Source organism: Pollicipes pollicipes, unplaced genomic scaffold (assembly GCF_011947565.3).
Source record: "Pollicipes pollicipes isolate AB1234 unplaced genomic scaffold, Ppol_2.1 Scaffold_7231;HRSCAF=8579_pilon_pilon_pilon, whole genome shotgun sequence".
Taxonomy (NCBI): Eukaryota; Metazoa; Arthropoda; class Thecostraca; order Pollicipedomorpha; family Pollicipedidae; genus Pollicipes; species Pollicipes pollicipes.
The window spans coordinates 34,494,317-34,514,248 of record NW_023597034.1 but is presented as its reverse complement, the minus strand read 5'-3'; the positions used below and the strand labels follow the sequence as shown (position 1 = coordinate 34,514,248).

General features: G+C 63.5%; 1 protein-coding gene across 1 annotated transcript in view; it reads left to right on the top strand.

Annotated features, from left to right (window-relative positions):
- LOC119109071 (guanine nucleotide-binding protein G(I)/G(S)/G(T) subunit beta-1-like) overlaps positions 1 to 19,932 on the top strand; it is a 29,788-nt gene that overhangs the window by 6,888 nt on the left and 2,968 nt on the right. The window contains 8 exon segments of the mRNA XM_037232611.1: positions 6,621 to 6,703; positions 11,768 to 11,913; positions 16,104 to 16,274; positions 17,248 to 17,370; positions 17,768 to 17,897; positions 18,361 to 18,432; positions 19,599 to 19,613; positions 19,615 to 19,816. Coding sequence (XP_037088506.1) covers positions 6,647 to 6,703; positions 11,768 to 11,913; positions 16,104 to 16,274; positions 17,248 to 17,370; positions 17,768 to 17,897; positions 18,361 to 18,432; positions 19,599 to 19,613; positions 19,615 to 19,816 — 916 coding nt within the window. The 5' untranslated portion in view covers positions 6,621 to 6,646.

Below are 19,932 nucleotides of genomic sequence, written 5' to 3'. Positions count from 1 at the left end.
GCCGACCGGCGCGCGAGAGATCGATGGTAATCTAGTGCGTCGATCACCTCTGCTGGGCGCGCGGCGCGAGCCCGCCGCCGGCCCGAGTAGCGCATTAATGAAGCGTGCCGGCGGCTCGTTAGTGCGCGGCCGCGCGCGCTCGCCGAGATCGCCGCGCCGCCCCGCCGCCGCGCCGCCGCATTCTCAGGCGCGTCAATAAAAAATCAGTTAGCGCCACTCGTTAGTCATTTCGCGGTGATCGCGGCCACGGCGGGAGCTGGGCCGCCAGGATATTGCCGGAGGTGCCCCGCTGTGGCCCGCTGTGGCCCGCGAGCTGAGCGGCCAGCGGCGGCAGACCGGGTCTGTCGCCCGCCGGCGCCGGCCCGCCGGGCCTCGGCAGGAGGCGGCGCGTGGTGGCGGTATGGTGCGGAGGTTCGCGGTAAGCCGCGGGGCGCACGCCGCCGGTCGCCGCTGGCGATGTTCCGTTTGGCGTTTTAGGTCGTGACCCTTAGTTCTGGGAGAGTTTGGATCTATAGGCTGCCGGCCGTGGGTGAGGGCAGCTGACAGCTGTTCGCAGTTGGCGTCCGAGCCACCCCCGATATTTTGTGGAGAAGTACGGTGTCATTTCTCGGGTGTCCTCGGTCGGTGACGAGCTGCCTCCGAGGCCCTCAGTCCGTGTGCAGGCTACTCTTCAGATAGTCCCAGTTGATGGCGGGCTACCCTCCTGATGTTCCCTGTCCATGGTGGGTTTTTTCTCGGGGGCTGTTCCGCTGAGCTACCTTTTGCGGGTCCTCGTCGGTGTTGCGGACGTCTCTCGGATGTCCCCAGGTGATGGCGAGCTGCCGGTCCAGGCTTCGAGCTTTCAGGTCCCCAGTTGGTATCGAGATCGCCCCCACGTATTCCTCCTGATGTTGAGGCTACCACGGTTTTTTTGTCGATCTCGAGGGCACCTCCCTGAGGTCATCAGTTGGCGTCGAAGCTGTCTCGTTGAGGTCGGATATCGCTGACCAGGCTACCGGAATGGGGTTCGTGAGTCGCTGGCCGTGCCTTCGGAATCGCGTTATCATGTTGTCGACTCATGCATCCAGGTCGCAAAACAGCCTCCCTCGGCCGTCGGCGCGTCCTCAAGCCCAATCATTACCAGCATCAGCCGCCATGGATGTTGGATCGACGATGACCCAAGCTGTTGGCCGCGGATGCGCCACTGGAGCACTTGCTCATTGTGTGGCGTGGCGTTTGATGGCGGGTTTCATGGACCGCAGTCGGACAGGGTAGCGATCGGCACACTTGCTCGCATGGATCCTGCCATCTGGTACCAATCTGCCGTCTTTGACCGATGTCGGCGAAAGAACTCCGCAGGCCTCGGCGTGGCGGTTCTTCGCATGGCTTTCCAATGGCGTCGGTCGGTCCACGCAGCCAGCCAGCCACGGGACGTGTATCAGCTGTCGAAGCTGCCGACCGCTCCGCCCGTCCGCGGTCGGCCTGCATTGCTGGTGTGACACCGCTGCAGCCTCCCGCCGCCGACCCGGCCCCGCCCCTCCCCCGCTGGCGGCGGCAGGTGGCGGCCGCCGGCGTCGCCTCCACGTGCGGCCAGGTGCACGCACGCGCCAGCCGACGCGGCGGCGGCGGCGGCGGCAGCGTCTGCGCCGTCGCCGTCGCCGTCGCCGCCGCCGATCGGCTCGTCGCGCCTGGTGCGCCGATCAATAGCGGGCGTAGTGGCGTGGCCGACGGCGGCGGGCGGCACAGCCTGGGAAGCGGCGCGGCGCGACGCGACATGACCGCCGGCGTCGGCGCGTGAGGCGAGCCAGTGCAGCGCGCCGGGTGCGCGCTGGGCGCCAGCGAGAGTACAGCAAGCGCGCGGCCGCCGCCGCCGGCCATGTTGGACTAGCGCCGCCCGCGCCCACCACGTTGACGGAGCCGCCGGCGCGCCGAGCCCGGCCCAGTGGCCGCCCGCGCTGCAGCGCGCCGCCATCTTGGTATGCGGCAGCGGCCGGAGGCGAGCGCTGCCGCCGGCCCAGAGCTTGCGCCCGCCGCCGGCACCGGGCCGCGGCTGCAGGCCGGTCCCAGGTAGCCGGGCGCACAGTGCACAGCGTGTCCAGCCGCGGAGGAGCAGACAAGGTGAGCTCGCCGGTCGGCGCCGGCCGGCGCAGCCGCACGCTTCGCGCCGCCGCGTGCTGCAAGGAGGCAAGGGGACCAGCGGCGCGCACCAGAACGGATCCATGCCTGGATGCGGGGCCTCTCGCCTCGGACAGCTCTGGAAGGGCGTGTTTCTGCGCTGCTCGTGCGCCAGCCGACGGTCGTTTTGGTCTGCCGGTTGTGTCACTACTGGGCGCAGGTGGGAAACCTGGTGAACTTACTGATGACCGGGCCGGCTTTTAGCTTGCAATGCGACGCTTGTCTGCCTTGGATAGATAAAAGCCCGGCCTCCGTCGTTAGGAGCATGGCGTGCGTCTCGTTTAGCCTGGCGGCGCGTCCTAGATCGACCTGTTTGTGTAACGTGGTCGGATGTTCACCCGACTCACGGTCCGGGCCGCTGTCATCCGCGCCGCAACAATGCCCCTCATCCCGCCGGATTGATTTAATTCCGCCTAAGATCATGGCTTCTTACAACGCTGGTGAAAGTCCCCTGGCGCAAAGTCCGCTTCTGGGCTGCCCCGGGCTGCCAGCCGGATAGCCATTCGCCGGTCCGGGTCTGGCGGGCTGCCGGCCTCGGGGCTGATCCGGCGGCCCGCTGACCGGTGGGTCCGCCCCGGCGGGGCTGGGCTCCACGTGGCGGCGACGGGCGGCCGGGACCAGACCCATGCCGTGAGACAGCGCGACCGGAGAGGGGCACGCGAGCCGGCGGTGTCTTCCGGTCGCCCCCCCCCCCCCCTCGGACGGGTGGAGCCGGCCCGTGTGTGTTACCCTGACACCGCTCCGTGCCGGGGCGTGCAAACGCTGCCGACGGACTGCCGTCGGACCCGGCGCGTGCACGCGGATTTACACAGCGGCGCGCGACGGCTGGGCGTGGGGAGCGACAGCGACGCTGACGGCAGCCGCCGTCGGCCGCTGTCGGACCAGGATCAGGACGGCGCCGGGCGGCCGCCAGATCCGCCCTGAACGCCGCCCGTCTGATTGGGGCCATCCGGGGCGCGGCGGGTCCGATTGGGCCGATGCGCCTGATGCGCTGCGTCGGCTCCGGCCTCATCGGGCCGGCCGACGGCTGATCTCAACGCCGGCCGCGGGGCCGGGCGGAGGCCGCCGGCGGCTGGCGGCCAAGTTGGGCGCGCGCTGGCCGGATGCGGGACGGGGCCGGCTGGCTGCGGTGGCTGCTTTCCTCGGAGCGGCACTGCAGCTTGTCACGCGGCAGTGCGCCGCCGCGTGTGGCTGTGCCAGGAGCGCTGCGATGCCAGCCGCGAAGGGCTAGGCTTTCGCTGTCGTTCCGTGTTGGACTTCGCTCTCAGCGGGTCTTCGCTGTGACGGCAAATCGGCCGTCCATGAAGGGCTGCACGCCGCTGGGGATTCCCGTGTGCTAGCGTCCCGTGGCCCGTTGCTGAGATGCCCTGGAACGTCCCAGGCTCACCGCCACTGTGAGGTGATCACACTGTGTGCGCATTACCCCATGCGTGACGGCCGTGTGTTTGTCTCGTGATTCACTGTGGAGCCGTTGAGTTAAAAAAAAGTCATTTGATTCTCGTTTTACGGACGAGGTTTGGGGGGTTGCTTCTGCCTAATCATACTAGTGACTTTTGTCGTTTGCCTGTCACGGGCTCGGCTCGCGGCCACGGGGGCGCATTCAAGATCACGAGTGCTTCTTTTGGCAAGCAGTTGTGCCGATACGGATGCATCACTATCAATAAGGCTGAAGTGGTTCGCCGCATCTTCGGCGCGGGCGCCTGCACGCGCCTGTTTTGACGGCACTCGATGTCCTCGGTGCTCCGCTCAGCGCAGATGTACTGGGGTGGTCACGCCACAGCCCTGTGTACGACTCGGAGACGCCGCTTTACGCCTCGCAGATTCAGAGAGCGTCTCTTTCATACGCCAGGTGGTCTCGAAGGAGCACGTGCGCGCGGCGACCTTTGCGGACTGACATTAAACCTGACAGCTGCTGGCTCTTGGCAGCCTCGACAAGAGCAAAACACGTGGATGAGCGTCTGCATTCCCGACCCACATACCGGCCGCCCGTGTCACATGTGATGTTGGCAAGAGGCGTGAGAGGCGCAGTTGCACGGGCCGCCCCCGTCCCCGCGTGGCGCGTCGGCGAGGTTCGAGCGGCCGCGATTCTCACGTGCCGCTCGGCTGACAGCGAACTTGACCTTGTCACAGGCGCACGGTCTGACTGCCGCAGCGTCCCCGCGGCGCAGTCTGTCAGAGGCGCCGTGCGGTCTGTTGGCGCCGGTCTGGGTCGCCGCTCGGCTCGGCCACGCGCGGCCCGCGCCGGGCTGGGCTAAGCTGACGAGAGCCACGCCCGCGGGGCCATCTCCACCGACCGTCACGTCTCCGCTGACGTCCGTCACGCACGTGGCGGATGCGCGACGCGGCTGCGGGGCTGGTGACGGCCGCGCGCCTGAACAGAGCGCGGGCCGGCCTGCGGCGGCGGCTGTCGGCGCGGTCGGTCAGGATCGGACGATCTCCGGCTGCTGTGGCCGCGTCGGACGGCATCGGACGATCGCCGGCTGCTGTGGCCGCGTTGGCCAGCATTGGGCGATCGCCGGCTGCTGTGGCCGCGTCGGACGGCATCGGACGATCGCCGGCTGCTGTGGCCGCGTCGGACGGCATCGGGCGATCGCCGGCTGCTGTGGCCGCGTCGGTCAGCATCGGGCGATCGCCGGCTGCTGTGGCCGCGTCTATCTAGCCGCCGTTTCCGGTGGCCGGCCAGCGGGGCACCACGAGAACCCGGCGTGGGTGGGCGGCGGCAGCTGATATCACCTCGGAGGGCGGGCGTCACGCCGCCGCGTCCGTCCGCAGGCCGGAGACGGTTTGGCAACGCGGATGCGCGCGGAGCGTGGTCGGGGTCGGGGCAGAGACAGCAGAGAGAGCTCCTCGTCACAGCAGAGAAGTTTTCAGAACTTCCGCGATGATACGCTAGGCAGCGAGGCGCGTCTCTGGGAGGAGATTGGTGGCGTGGCACCGTTCCGAATGTCTCTCGCTGTGGACGCGCCGGACACCGCATGTCAGGACGCGTTCTCTGAGCATGGCCGAGGGCGCGGAACAAGAGCGCTGCTCCCCGGAGCAGAAATTGACACGGGCACTGCAGCCGCCGGCGTCAGCAGCCGACTCCCGACCATCCCGTCCGTCTCTGCGTGCCGCTCCGTCGGCGCCCTCGTGCCGGCCCCCCCGGTCGGGGTGCGGCGCTCCCTGCAGCGTCCCGCGCCCCCACCGCGGCGCGGACGGCCTCCCCTCCTGCCACGGCTAGCACGCGTTGCGCGTACCAGCCGTGGCGGTTATGCTGTGGGAGAGCTCGGAGGTGACTCTGTTCGGGCTTATCATGGGCTGCCACGCCTCGGAGATCAGCGCCGCCGCCGCTCAGATGTTGGTCGACATTTTTGGCATGTTTGAAGTGCCATCTTTTGAATTTTAACACACAGCGTAAAGTGTGCAGGCATAGCCCGAGACTAGATAGTCATCGTGTTTAAATGTAGGTCTGATTTTTACACATGCGACTTTTCTCGAGTGGGGAGGGGCGCTGGGATTGTCGGCTATCTTCGTCAGGTTCCCGGTGAACTGTAATCCTCGGGACCACACGTGGGCGACGTGTAGCATACGAACGCGGCGAGCGTGCGTTTGGTCGGCCCGTTCGTAGCGTACTGAGGTTTCTTGAGAGGCGTACATAATCGAGCTGTACGGTTTCGTCTGCCTTGCTGCGCACGGCGAGGGCGCCGTCACGACCGACCTCTGCACCGCAGCACGCTGCCAAGTGGTTGTAAAGCACACCAATGTAGGTCTATTACGGGACTGGCGTGCCGAGGGGAGCGAGCCTGCCGCTGTTGCAGCCAGCGGTCAGCTGTGGCGTGAGTTGGGTGCTGGCAGAGGAGGTGCACCAATGGGGGCCGTCTCGTCCGGATGTACCGCTGTGGTATCACTGCTGCAGTACGAAATCAGCCCGACTGCCATGGACTTCCGTGTGTTCAGTGTTGTGACTGTTCTGCGCTGTCATCGGACGACATGCAGAGCATAGGAAGCGTCCGACGCACGTGCTCATCCAGGATCACGTGTCGCCTCATTCATTGCTGTCTGCCGTGAGGTGGCGATAGCTACGGAGCTTGGCACCTGGCCAACGCTCTCACTAACGACGCACTGACCGACGCGTCGATGGCCAGTTCTATCCGCAAACCTCCCGAAATGGCTGCTGGCCAGTCTATTTCCGGCTTGGCCGCCGGCTCCGATCGTTCGAGTCATTAGCGGGCGGCAAGCGCGGCCGGTAGCAGCGAGCCGTGCGGCCCAGGTGTGCGCTGTGGGACGCTGCCGCGGCCGGCGGCGTCCGGTGTCCTCGGCGTCGCACCTCGGCCCGCGTGAGCGGCGGCCGCCGGCTTCGGCGACGCGTGGCCGGCTGTCGGACGGCCAGCGGCACGTGCGTGGTGTTCGGGCGCCGACCGTTGGCGTGGGTGCAGCTGGCGGTGTGTGGGTGTTGTGTTTTGCTGACGTGCTGTCTTCCGTTTCAGATTTTTATACTTAACTTTTAGCAAGTATGAATGAGCTGGACACATTGCGGCAAGAGGCGGAGACATTAAAAAACGCAATTCGAGTGAGTACACGTTGCATTATCTGCTCATCCTGACAGCGTGTGCGACGTAAATGCTGACATTGGGGTCATTGGGGTCATTGGGGTCATTGGGGTCTAGTCTTACCCCTCCCCTGGGGTAAGACTGCAGGAAGCCGGTGCCACGTGGCGCGCCACAGACCGGTGAGGGCCCCTTGCCCCGCCGCCCAGCCAGGTGGAGCCGCGCATGTGGCCGTTATCAGGCTTGGCCGCCAGCGTGCCGCAAAGCTCCACCCTGGGGAGGGGAGGACGGCTCTGCGGCGGTCGGCGCTGGGTGCGCGTCTGTGCCAGGAACAGGAGCGCGGGCAGGGACAGGGGGCTGCTAGTTACGCACGGCCTGCAACTGGTTGAAAACGTATGTCGTCGCCCTTGCACCGTGAAGAGAGTGCAAGGCATGTCACATCATAGTTGTCATAGCAGTGCATGGCCATCGGACATATGAACGGGGCTGAATGGAGTCTGTTCGGACTAACTGGCGCCGCGAGCTGGGGCTGCCATCCCGCGTCCGAGGCCAGCGATGTGAGCCACTCCCATGTCTGACAGCATTCAGCGTCATGGCCGCCTCGCGCGTGCGACCGTCGCACGTGTCACACCGGTCTGTGCTGGATGCAGCGGTCCAGGGGCACAAGAGGGCCGTGACGGTGGGCTGCCGGTGTGGCTGGGCGCTGTCGGGCGGCCGAGACGTGCGGTACCGCCGCCCCCCCCCCCCCCCCCGTCCGTCCGTCCGTTGTCTGCGCACTCCCGGCTGACCCACTGGGTCCCGCCCGCCGCCCGACATGGGGCAGCGGTGACCTGGGCTCGCGGCGCCAGGGTCACTCCCAGTCTCGGTCACTGATGGCGCTCCTTGGCAGGGGACAGAGATGCTGCTCCCGGTGCATGTCATGGACATAGGCGCACCGGCTGTTTGGTGGGGGTGGACGTTTTGGGGAGGTTATTTCGGGCGGGAAGGCCCCGTTCTGATTCCCAGCTTTTGGACGCCTCTCAAGTCGTAGCTTTTTAATCATCAATTGTTCATATCGAACCAAAGACGTCTGTTTTGTTGATCGTTAGTGGTGAGGAAGCGAAGTAGCTCAGGTGGGGCAGTGCTCGACTTTCACGTGGAAGCATTTATTGCTAGCTGACCCGATGTCCTCAGGGCGCTGATCGGACTAAGGCAGTGGCTAGCATTGCAAACGGGGTTGTGCGGGGCCGCGCGCCGCGCCACGTGTTATAAAACGAGATCAGCTTCGGCCTGTGCTGTCATGGCTGAATGTGTATTTTTTTTGCATCACTGAACATGCGTTCTTTTATCGCCACCGAAACACAAATTTCAGGAAACAACGCCGCCTTGGTGGCTGCCGCTAATCTGTCCGCATATTTGCTGGGTAACGCGCGTATTTGATGGGTAATTGCGCATGTAAACAGCCATTTCCTTAGTCGAAACGTCATAGACACAAGAGTAGGGCAATCCCCAAATCGCTCACTACTTAAACATCAGAGATCAGCCTCTCAGCATCGGGGCATGTCAACGTGGCAGCTGATGCTCCGTGGCTGCCTGCTCCGGCCATGGGCCCAAACCTCAACCATTCAGCCACAGAGAACACTGCCTTTTAAAACTCAGCGCCGTACGACGCTCCCAGCACCTGTCGCCGCCCGGAGCGGGTACTAACTTCCCGCGCTCTATTTATAATAACGTGCCCCACGGAACAGCACAGAGCTGGCCCTGCGCGAATAGACAGCGGAAAATAACGGTGTCCCCTTGAACTCTCCTTCCACGTGACTTCCCGCTCCCAGGCACTGCGGCTTGGCGGCGGTCCGTCCCTTCCCCAGGCGCCTTTAGTCGAGCGTTCTCACGCGAGAGCAACTGCTGCTCGGCAAAGTTGCGCCATCCGGCCGCCAGTGGCGCTGAGGTCCCAGCCGGTGGGCGTCGGCTGCCCTTGTACTTATCGCTTGGATTCGCGTTGGCTCATCGTTGGGTAATCCATTATTGCCTGTGCTATAAGATCCGTCTGTCGTAATTTGCGCTCCAGCATCGACGTCACCGTTTAGATTGCACCGGTTACGGTTGCGTCTGCCGGTGAGACGGTGGCCGAGCCCGGTGGAACGCGGAGTCGACCTCGTCCCATTGCTGCACTGGGTCGCCTCAGTGGGGAGATATCCGAGACCGAGACCTTGCCAGCTGCTGTTGACGACGGTGATCGGGGTGCTGATCGACCCGTGAAACCTCTGAGGTCCTTCGCGTTGTTTCGCCCTGATTGAAGCACGGGCTGGTCCAGGCTCCCTGCGGCGCCAATTGAACCAAAACACCTGAATGATACGCCCCACGCTTGTAATCACTGGCACATTTGTGGGTAGAGTGGCGACCCGCTGTGCCATGGGGTTGCTTGGTGACAAGTGGCATTGGTCGCTCGTCTCCGGCCGCCCTGTGTTAAGCCATTTCTTGGCGTCTAACTTGCCGTTCTTTACTGACGAGTGGAGATCCGTGCCTAACAAACGGCACGGACCGTGCCATCCAGTGGTCACGGAACACACTGGAGTTACCTCGCCGAGTCCCGTTTCCTACTTCGCCGACGACGCGTCGGCGGACGTTCCAGGAATGTTCCAGGAGGTTTAAACATCGTCGCAAAGCTTGGATTTCTCGCGACCGTGCATGATTCGTGTCTGGCGTAAGCACGGCGGCGCCTCCCGGGATCGGCCGTTGTGTACCCCACCGGAGGAGGCGGGTGAGCTCAACCCGTCGGCCGGTGCCGGCGTGGGCTCGCGTGAGGCGCTGGGTCGGGTCTGGTTGGCTACGCTGCCGCCTCGGACGGGGACGGGGACGGGGACCGGGCGACTGCGGCGCCGTCAGCGTCGTCGGCGGCGGAGGTTTGTTCAGCAGGGCCGGCCGCTGTGCTGGCAGGTGGCAGGTGTCCCGTCCGCAGGGGGGGGGGGGGGGCAGCGACACACTGCGACAGCTGTTGACACGCCGTGTCTTAGCGGACAGGGTGGGGCATGCGTTGTGTCGGCTTTATTCCCAGCGCTGGAAGGTAGAACAAGGTGAAATGCGACAGGCCTGTTTACCGTTGTGGCGAGATTGTCGTGTTTTTACGGTTCGGCTGAGTTGAGTGTGGTGTGGCTGTATCCATTCGGTGGTATCTGTTCACAGAGGCGTCTCTGAACATAATCTGGCATGCTGATGTGCAGTCTGTGCTCATTGCGTCATAGCGCTCAAGTTTTCTCGGCTGCTCAATGCACATCAAACATAGAATGCCGAACCTGTCAGATGCATGGAGTTTCATCGTATTGTAGCCCATCTATCAGACCGGTTGGGAATGGAAGTGTGGGGATGTGTCGATTACAAGGATTGGCAAGACCGAACAATGATGCGGCTCCCTGGTTCTGGAGCGGGGGAGGGGATAATGATAGTTGTAGGCGTTTTTAATGGTTTTATCAGCTTGTACAAATACAGAGCATGAGAGCCATTGTCATCCTATAATTTTTCCTTCTGCCAGGGTCACGTGAACGGTTTGGCCTGTGGAGTATCGTCACAATGCGAGCGCCACTAAAGAACATGTGTGTGCCTCTCATGATACTTGTGCTGAGGCTCAAACTTTGTTAGAACAATGCTGCGCAAAAGATGAACAGCAAGCCAAAAGAACGATGTCATGTGAATGAAGAGAGATGTTCGCATATTGAACTTATTCACTGGAACTTGTTCACATATTGAACTGTTTCACTGGGACGACCGTTTACATATTTAACTGTTTCACTGGGACGACCGTTAACATATTTAACTGTTCCACGGGGACGACCGTTCACATATTGAATTGTTTCACTGGGACAACTGTTCACATCTTGAACTGTTTCACTGGGACGACCGCTCACATATTGAACTGTTTCGCTGGGACAACCGTTCACATATTGAACTGTTTCACTGGGACAACCGTTCACATATTGAACTGTTTCATTGGGACAACCGTTCACATATTGAACTGTTTTACTGGGACAACCGTTCACATATTGAACTGTTTCACTGGGACAACCCTTCACATATTTAACTCAGAATGTCGATCAGTGACCCGAACTGCTTGATGGTTAAAGAACTGCACTAAAAACTGCAGTGCGGTATGCATTTGACATCCAGCACCCCGGAATGATGGATGTCAAATCGTCAAGTAATTCATCTCGCTGAAGATACAAACACATGTATTTGACTGCCTCTTCTTATAGGATGTCCTTGGGCACATATATGTATGCATCAGTTTATGTCTGGGTGTTTTTCAAGGGGTCCTACATTTACCAGTACCAAGTTGAGGCTTTGTGGGGATTCAGTGTCATGTTGTATGCTGGCCTTTTCGTGTGTGAGCGAGAAGCTCTGAGACTCGTTACTGTTTTATCGGCGTCATTGTAGCGCGCTGGTGCTGTGCTTTTTGGCTTGGGGCGTGGGGGGGGGGGGGGAGCGTTCCCATTTGCCTCGTCAGTGGCGCCAATAAGAAAGAGCCATCGAACAGATTCGCGGGTGTCGCATTGTAAGCTGTGTGGAACACACGCAGGCACACGCCCCACCTGTGCACGAGAACAGACACGCGTAGGCCGTGGCTCTAGAAGGAGACCTGTGAGCGTTGCCGCCTGCGACCTCCGACCTATGGCATGTCTGATTTCCAGTACCGGTAGCAATCTTGTAGAGCTCATATTGCTGTACGCCATAAGGGAGCGGGCCTGCTAGCGTATTACTCCAGCCAGTGCCAGCGCCAGCGCTCGGCCTCTGTGTCCTGCACCCGTGTTAAGAAGTCGAGAGTCCGTGTGTCCCGGGGGTACCGGTGGTGTAGTGGGAAAGCTGCTAGTGAGGGGGAACTAGAGGTACGGGGTTCGATTCCCCGCGGTGCCTGCCCTTCGTGGCCGCATGAGAGGCAGGCGGTGCCCAATAATATCAGCAGCTGAGTGCATCGTAAAGCCCCAATGATGGCCATGACATTTCTCCCGGCTGAGTGTTCGCGGCCCTTTCCTGTGCGGTGCACCTCGACCGGCTGGGTGCCGATCGTTTCCACCTCCGCCTGCCGCACTGACCGCCCCCCCCCCCCCTGCCCACAGGATGCCCGGAAAGCGGCTTGCGACACGACCCTGGTGCAGGCCACGGCCAGCATGGAGCCAATCGGCCGGATACAGATGCGCAACCGGCGGACACTGCGTGGCCACCTGGCCAAGATATACGCCATGCACTGGGGCTGCGACTCGCGGTACGTACTGCCGCCGCCGGCCGGCGGGCAGACTCGCCTGCGTAACGCTGGCGACTGGTGTGCGTGCGTGTGCTGTGTGGAGTCGCTGCCGACAGCAGCGGCTCCCCAGCGCGGCCGGCACCGGCTCCCGGCGGGCGGCCGGGCGGCATCGGCGATCGCTGACGCCGCGGTGGATGCGCTGCCGCCGGTGGTTTCCGCCTGCGCTGGCAGGCCGGAGGGGGGAGGGGAGGGGGTCACTTGGCCGGGCTGGGCTGCGGCGTCAGCACGACCCGCTGCCAGCCGGGCCGGCCGGACCGGGCGCGCGCCACTCTCCGCTGATCCGGTGCGACCGCGCCGCGGCCGGGCACGCGCCCCCGCCGCTCGCCGCTCGCCGCTCGCCGCCGGCCTGGTGCGGCGCGCACGCCGGGCGCCCGCTTAGTAGCCAGCGCAGAACTGACCTGCTGCGAGCCTCGGCTGGGGTTGGACTGCGCACGCTCGGCTTCACAGCCCGCTGAAGTGGACCGATATGTGTGGGGGCGGCCCGCGGCTGTCCGGCGCTGCCAGCGCGGAGCCCGCGGCCGTGTCCCTCAGTCGTGCTACCGCTGGGCGGCCGACACGCACTCACACGCCGGTCTTGCCTCCCGCCCCCCGCCCTCCCCTGCAATGGTTCCGCTTGGGACCGGCAGCCGCCCTGTAGTCCTCAGTGGCCCGATTGTGGTCCGCGGTCCCGCCGCGCTGGGATCTGACGGTTTTGGTGGGCTGCGGGCGGCCCCATCTGCGCGGTCACAGCCACGGACCCAGGCAGACTGCTTTGAGCTCACGGCGCGCGTGGCCTACATGGAGCACGCGGGAATGCCGAGACCACGCGCGCTTCAAGAGAATTGTTGTCGGTGGGCGTGGCGAGTGACCTATACCCCTGTATGACGGTGGTGTTCAGCCGTCATGAGGTGGTATCAGTGAGCCGCTTCGTCTTTCGAATCGACGTCGGCGCTGCATTGAGGCCGCGTGGGACCGGTCGGGCGGTCGGCGACGTCCGTTGCCTTGCCAGCGCGCCGTCTGTGTCGCCGAGACGGGTGCGAACCGCTCGACGTGTCCCAGGGGCGCGTCAGAGGAGTGGGAGCGGGCGTCCTCTCCCCTTTGTGAGAGTGGAACAGGTGCGTCCACTCCTATGGGAGCCTGGACAAACGCCGTGTTCCATTTGCGTTCCACTTTCGTGGCTGCGGACCACATTGCCTGGGGCGGTTTCACGGGGTCAGGAGCAACGTTGTTGTCGATTCAGAATGGGTGCCAGAGAACATGGAGGAATGGCGTCCTTTCGGAGATCCCTAGAAGGTTTTGAGCCACGTCGTATCCCGAAGAGGTTCCGTCACAACAGGAGCGGACTTGCGTTGTTTGGAGAATTTTTGACGCGTTGCTCATCATTCTCTGTAGGGGTTCCGTAGCGCTGGGACTGATCTCACGTTTCATGACGGTCTTGGTAGCTCCTCTGCGGTGTGGGGGCACGCATTGTTTCTAGAGTCCTCCGATGGGGTGTTTCAGTCCGGCGACAGCGTGGGTCACGCCCGGGCGGGGCGGACCGAGAGCCGGCGACGGCGACAGGCGCCGCGTGCTGCAGAGCTCCGCCGCCGCCGCCGCCGCCGCCCTGGCCTGCCCCGCCGGCCGAGAACGGGCGGACCGATGATGGAGCGGTGGCTTATCTGGCGGCCGCGATCGACCCGCAGGCGCGGAACGGCTGATACCTGGCCGGCCGGCCGCCACCGGGTATTGATTGGCGGCCGGGGAGCGGCCGGGGCGGCGGCCGGCCACCCGCTGAAATATTCACCGGCAGACGGGGCCGGTCATCAGGCCATCTGCCGTCGTTGGCTGTCGGCGCCGGCCGCCGCCGTCGGACGTAACGGCAATCGATGCGCGCCCGACGGCCGCCCATGGCCCAGGTAATGGACGGCGGCGGGCGCGCCCGAAATAGCCGGCCGGTACCCTTCCGGCCGGCCGGCGGGCGGGCGGGCCTGCTGCCGGCGGGCGTCGGCGGGTCGTGCTGGGCGGGGGCGGCGCTCGCTCGGCCGAGCTGGCGGCGGCGCTCGCTCGAGTGAGCCGGCGCCGGCGGCGGTGCGGCTGGCTGTGAGGTGGGGTCGTCCGCCGGCGGGGCGGCCAGCCCCCCCGGCGCGGGTCGCATGGCTCTTCGACTGCCACGCGGAAGTGGACGTTGGGAGCGTCTGGTCCGCGCGCCGGGCCGCCGGCCTCGCTCAGGTCCGGGTCGTGTCGGTCACGTATAAACGTGGCGGACCTGTGGCGTCTTCGGGAAAGGCGGATGTTGAGGCGGAGCTTATCGAGCAAACTTGCTGTTCCGCTGAAGCGCCGTGCTGATGCAGCCACTGGGAGCGCTGCAGGTGCCAGACGCTGTCGAGTTTGCTTGTCTGATTTCCCCATGTTTCAGGTCTTCCGTGGAATACGTCGTTCACTAGCCGGTGTTGTGACGCGAACCTTTCGATTATTAACAAATGAAGCGGGATGTTAACACTGCTTGTGATCTTCCCTGGAAAGGCACCAGCGAGTATCGTCATCGCATGGCCTTTCCTTCAATTTGTTTGCTGTTTTTTAGTTGTGATTTCCTTCGATTTGTGTGATTAGTTTGCTATTTTGTCGCACACACCACAGGAGCTGAGTGAAGCAAGACTCACCCTTCGCATCGTCTGCAATGGTTGATCAGCGACCAGAGTGGCGAATTCCAGCTGATTGGGCGGATTTCAAAACTGACGCGCCTCCAGAGGTCATCCAGAAAACGTGACTAGTGTCTCGGGACGGCTCCGTCAGCCACCTTCCCTTGTGACCGGTTCAGGACGGCGGGCGGCCGTAGCAGATGACCGGGTCAGGACGGCGGGCGGCCGGAGCAGATGACCGGTTCAGGACGGCGGGCGGCCGTAGTGGATGACTGGGTCAGGACGGCGGGCGGCCGTGGTGGATGACTGGGTCAGGACGGCGGGCGGCCGTAGTAGATGACCGGGTCAGGACGGCGGACGGCCGTAGTGGATGACCGGGTCAGGACGGCGGGCGGCCGTAGTAGATGACCGGGTCAGGACGGCGGACGGCCGTAGTGGATGACCGGGTCAGGACGGCGGGCGGCCGTAGTAGATGACTGGGTCAGGACGGCGGGCGGCCGTAGTAGATGCGCCGGCTGGCTGCGATCGATCGGCCGGTCAGCGGGCTATATTTAGCGGCGGCGTCTGCGCCGGAGGGCGGCGGCCGCGCCCGCCGCACCGGCCGCCCGACGCCGCCCGGCTCCGGGGCTGGGTCCGCCCGCGGCCGGCGGTTGCCGGGCAGTGTTTTTTCTTGGCTGATTAAATGGATTGGGGTAATGCACGGCATGCGTATATCGATTGGAAGCGCTGGAGAAAGGAACGCGGCGTTTGATTGTGGAGGTTATTTGATGCGAGGATCTGGTCTGTGAGAGTCCGTGCGTGAGGCTTGAACATCGAAGTTCACATGTATTTTGTGTGTGTTTTAGGGCGTTTTGATGCGTGTAATGCAGACAGACACCGTTTGAACTCTGGCGCTGGTCGTGGGGCCGCACTGCACACATGGCCGTGACCGGCCGCAGGCGGCAGGCAGCATGCTGTGCGACTGGCCATCTCTCGGGTCCCTGATTGGTATTCGGGACGATCGGCCGCCTTGCGGAATAAGCTCAGCCGGATGGCGATGGCTGGCGGGCGCCGTTTTGCACACGGTTCTGCGTGCGGATGAGGAGTCGCGTCATGGGGCGGCTGTCGCTGTCGTGCTGCTGTTCCCTGTTGTTGGAACGTGACGCTCTTGTGCCGCTGAAGAGCCCGGAAGAAGGCGAATACTGAAATGTCGGCAATGTTTTGTGCATTGCCTGCCGGTGGTAGGATCGCCTGTCTGGCCTCTGGTGCGGTCTCACGCTCGCAAATGTTCTTTGACGCCATCGGGCTCAGGGGTCTGAAGTAGCACTTCCGGGTTGCCACCTGTGTCGCCCGATTGTATTGCTGCCAGAGCTGCTGTGAGTTTTTATGTTGCTGTTCGTGTATATGTTCGTTGTTTGTTCTTCAGCATTCGAGGGGTCTCCCAAGTCGTTGAGACTCGAGTCTCAAGATGCGTTGTCTGTCTGTGGTAATAGCGATCCACCTGGAGCTGTCCGTGTGCGCGCATGCCACCTACAGCGCGCGTCTTGCTGACCCGTGCGCACGGTCTGTCGACAGGAATCTGGTGTCGGCGTCCCAGGACGGTAAGCTGATCGTTTGGGACAGCTACTCGACCAACAAGGTGCACGCCATCCCGCTGCGCTCCTCCTGGGTCATGACCTGCGCGTACGCGCCCTCGGGCAACTTCGTGGCCTGCGGCGGTCTGGACAACATCTGCTCGATATACAGGTGTGCTGTCGCGCCGCGGTCGCGGGTCACCCCGGCGGCGGCAATGGCGCGAGGGCAGCGGATGTCTGCGCCCGGCGACACGATTCTGTGATTCGTTGTCCGTGTTGTCCGCGGCGAGAAGGCTACGCGACATTCGCCAGTGGCCTCAAGCCCAAACTGAAGCTGAAGGTCGACTCCTTGGTGCGTGCTTGCGTGACTGGTGTACGATGCCCGTTTGCCGGAAAGATAGGGCGTTGCGCGTGACGTGTGCCCGAGCACGTGTCCGACGCGGTGTCCCGTGCCGTTAGATTTGATGCAGATCAGCGGCCGCCGCGTTCGCCCCTTTTCCAGCGGCAGTGTCGTGCTGTGCTGTGGCCATTATGTTTCTGCGCTGTGACTGTCGTGTTGTTCGTCTCAGTTGGCCGTGGTCTTGCCAGACTGCTGCTATGGTTTGCTACACTGATGAGGATGTTGAGCTGTCGGGCGGCGCCCATAACTACTACGTAACTACACTGTGTGGTGTGGTGTGTTCTGATGTGGATGTGTTTGTAATTGTACTGTACGGTACGGTACGGTACTGTATTGTACTGTACTGTACTGTACTGTACTGTACTGTACCGGTACGGTACGGTACTGTACTGTACTGTGCTGTGCTGTGCTGTGCTGTGCTGTGCTGTGCTGTGCTGTGCTGTGCTGTGCTGTACTGTACTGTACTGTACTGTACTGTACTGTACTGTACTGTACTGTACTGTACTGTACTGTACTGTACTGTACTGCACTGTACTGTACTGTACTGTACTGTACTGTACTGTACTGTACTGTACTGTACTGTACTGTACTGTACTGTACTGTACTGTACTGCACTGTACTCTGTACTGGCCTATATGGTGCCGGCCGTGCTGTGAGTGGCCGTGCACGGCACCGGGGTGGTGCCATGCACCACTCTCCCCTCGGCTGTGGCCGCGCCCTGACGGCGTCGGCCGGCCTGCCACAGCCTGAAGACGCGCGAGGGCAGCGTACGCGTCAGCCGAGAGCTGCCCGGCCACACGGGCTACCTCAGCTGCTGCCGCTTCGTCGACGACAACCAGATCGTGACCAGCTCCGGCGACATGACCTGGTACGGACCGAGGCGCCGGCCGGCCCCCGCCGGCGGCGCGGGGGCACGACGTCAGCTGCGGGGGCTAGGCGCGGGCTGCGATGGGACAGTTAGCCAGAGAATGTGCCAGGGGTGGTCAGGAGCACACCGCAGACTGGAGCCCGGCAGTGTGTTGGTCGGTGATATTGTCCTGTGACGTGGCACGCCATGCTGTTATGGTAGGGCCATTCCTAAGTCTTGGAAGCGCCGCAGGCGAATGCCATCGTCGTCAACGCGCTACCGTCGGCGTCCGGTCGTGGGCGAGGGTCCGGGGTTCGGCTCGTTTCGGGCCGCCAGTCCGTGCACTCGCCACGGCCGCGCGGCGTGTGGAAGGGCCGTCGGTGCCGGCGTCACAGCCCGGGCCGTGCCGCCGTTTCAGCGCCCTCTGGGACATCGAGACGGGCCAGCAGTGCACGGCGTTCACCGGCCACACGGGCGACGTGATGTCGCTCTCGCTGGCGCCCGACATGCGCACGTTCGTGTCCGGCGCCTGCGACGCCTCGGCCAAGGTACGGCCGCCGCGCCGCCCGACCGGCCGGCCGGCTGGCTGACAGCCCGTGGGACCGCCGCGGGCGGAGGAGCCGTGTCCTCATATGGCTGGTGATGCAGTGTGCGGCGCGGTGTCGCTGCATGAAGTGGTCGGCGTGGTTGTTTGTTTTGGCGAGGTGGACGCGAGCGTTATTGCCGGTGTGGCCGCGCTGGTGGCCGCTGATGTGGTGACGATCGTCTGATGATGGGATTGACCGGCCTATTCTAGCTGTGGGATATCCGCGAAGGGATCTGCCGCCAGACATTCTCCGGCCACGAGTCTGACATCAATGCCATTGGTGTAAGTGGTCCGCGCCGGCGGTCGCGCCAGCCGCCGCGCGTCCTCCCGCCGTCCGTCAGCTCCTCTGACCTGACCAGTCCTGACCCGGCCGGACCCGGGCGCCGTGCGGGCCCGCACTAACGCCTCGCTGGGCCTACTTGCAGCTGTGGGATGTCCGAGACGGCTTGTGTAAACAGACGTTCCCCGGTCACGAGTCCGATATTAACGCGGTCACAGTAAGTGGGGCGGACGGCCGGCGTCCAGCCCGGCCCGGCCCGGCTCGGCTGGGCTGACCCGCCCGCCCTCGGTGTTTCGGTGTTAGCTGGGCTCACTGTTGCGTCACGGCCGGCGACGACTCCGCGCCGGCGCCCCCCCCCCCCCCCCCCCTGCGCCCCAGGGGCAGCCGTCCCAGCTGTGAGTGTTCGCGGAGCTTTCGGGGTCGTCCCGGCGCTTTGGGAGGTATCATTTGACTGCGATGTTCATTCCACTCCGCTGAGTGTTGTTCGCGCCGCCACCGGGCCGTGCCCTCCGGCAGTGCCCCCCCCCCCCCCCCCCGTTCGGGACTGTCCCCTGAAGCGGGCAGGATGGTCTCCTGGCGACGCCAGTTTGCGTGTACTCAGGTGGTCGGGTCAGTATGATACACGGGCCTCCTCACAGTTCCCACAATACGGGAGCGCAGCGACTGAACTGGTCCCGGGTCTCTACACTGGCTGGTTGTCCTCACCTTGCATTGACTGGTGCATGAGACTACATCGAAAAGGCGAGCCCGACACTTAACGCGCGAGAGATGGCTCCCCGAGGGTTCTGGTTCTCCGGAGGTGGGCCACCGGTCTCCTCTGGCTTCGGTGGCCGGCTCTGGCGTCACCTCCCCGCATGCTGGTTGGCACCCTTCTCGTTGGTTTTCCTTGGACTTTGGTTACATGTTGCCCCATCTGTTTCTTAGTGATCCTGTCCTCGTCATTCACGTGTTCCAATCTTGCGCACCATATCCTCAGCATGATCATCAGTCAACCCGACTCGTAGAAGCATGATAGTTGGTCAACACGCGGCTCCCCGTTGTTCGCATATATCGCTGTCAGTGTGCAGTTACTGCGTGTGTCGTTCATGACGTCATTAGCGTTGGCAGTGTTGATCGTCTCTGTTTTCTCTTCTTCAAGTAACTCTAACGTTGGTTTGCTCTTGGCGAATGCCGTGCGAATTGTCGCCAGCTTGGTGTGTCCTTCAAGCGTATAAAGCCATGGAAGTGCTGATCATTCATGACGCCGCTCAACCTGACGGTGGTAGGCGGCCGCGCTGGTGTCCCCTGTATCGGGACGGACACCGCCGCCGTGTGCGCGGCACCCGCCCCCTCCTGGCCCGCCTCGCCCCGCCCCGGTGACACGTGTCCGCCCGTGCCGCGCAGTTCTTCCCGAACGGATACGCAGTTCGCCACGGGCTCGGACGACGCCACGTGCCGGCTGTTCGACATCCGCGCCGACCAGGAGCTGGCCATGTACTCGCACGACAACATCATCTGCGGCATCACCAGTGTCGCCTTCAGCAAGTCGGGCCGCCTCCTGCTGGCCGGCTACGACGACTTCAACTGCAACGTCTGGGACGCCATGCGCACGGAGAGGGCCGGTGGGTGTCCGGGGCTGGGGAGCCTGTGGCGTGTGGTGCGGGGGTGGTGGACAGGGGGCTAGAATCGCTTTTGAACTAGGGTGGGACGGAAAAATTCCATCGCAAAAACCCCGTGC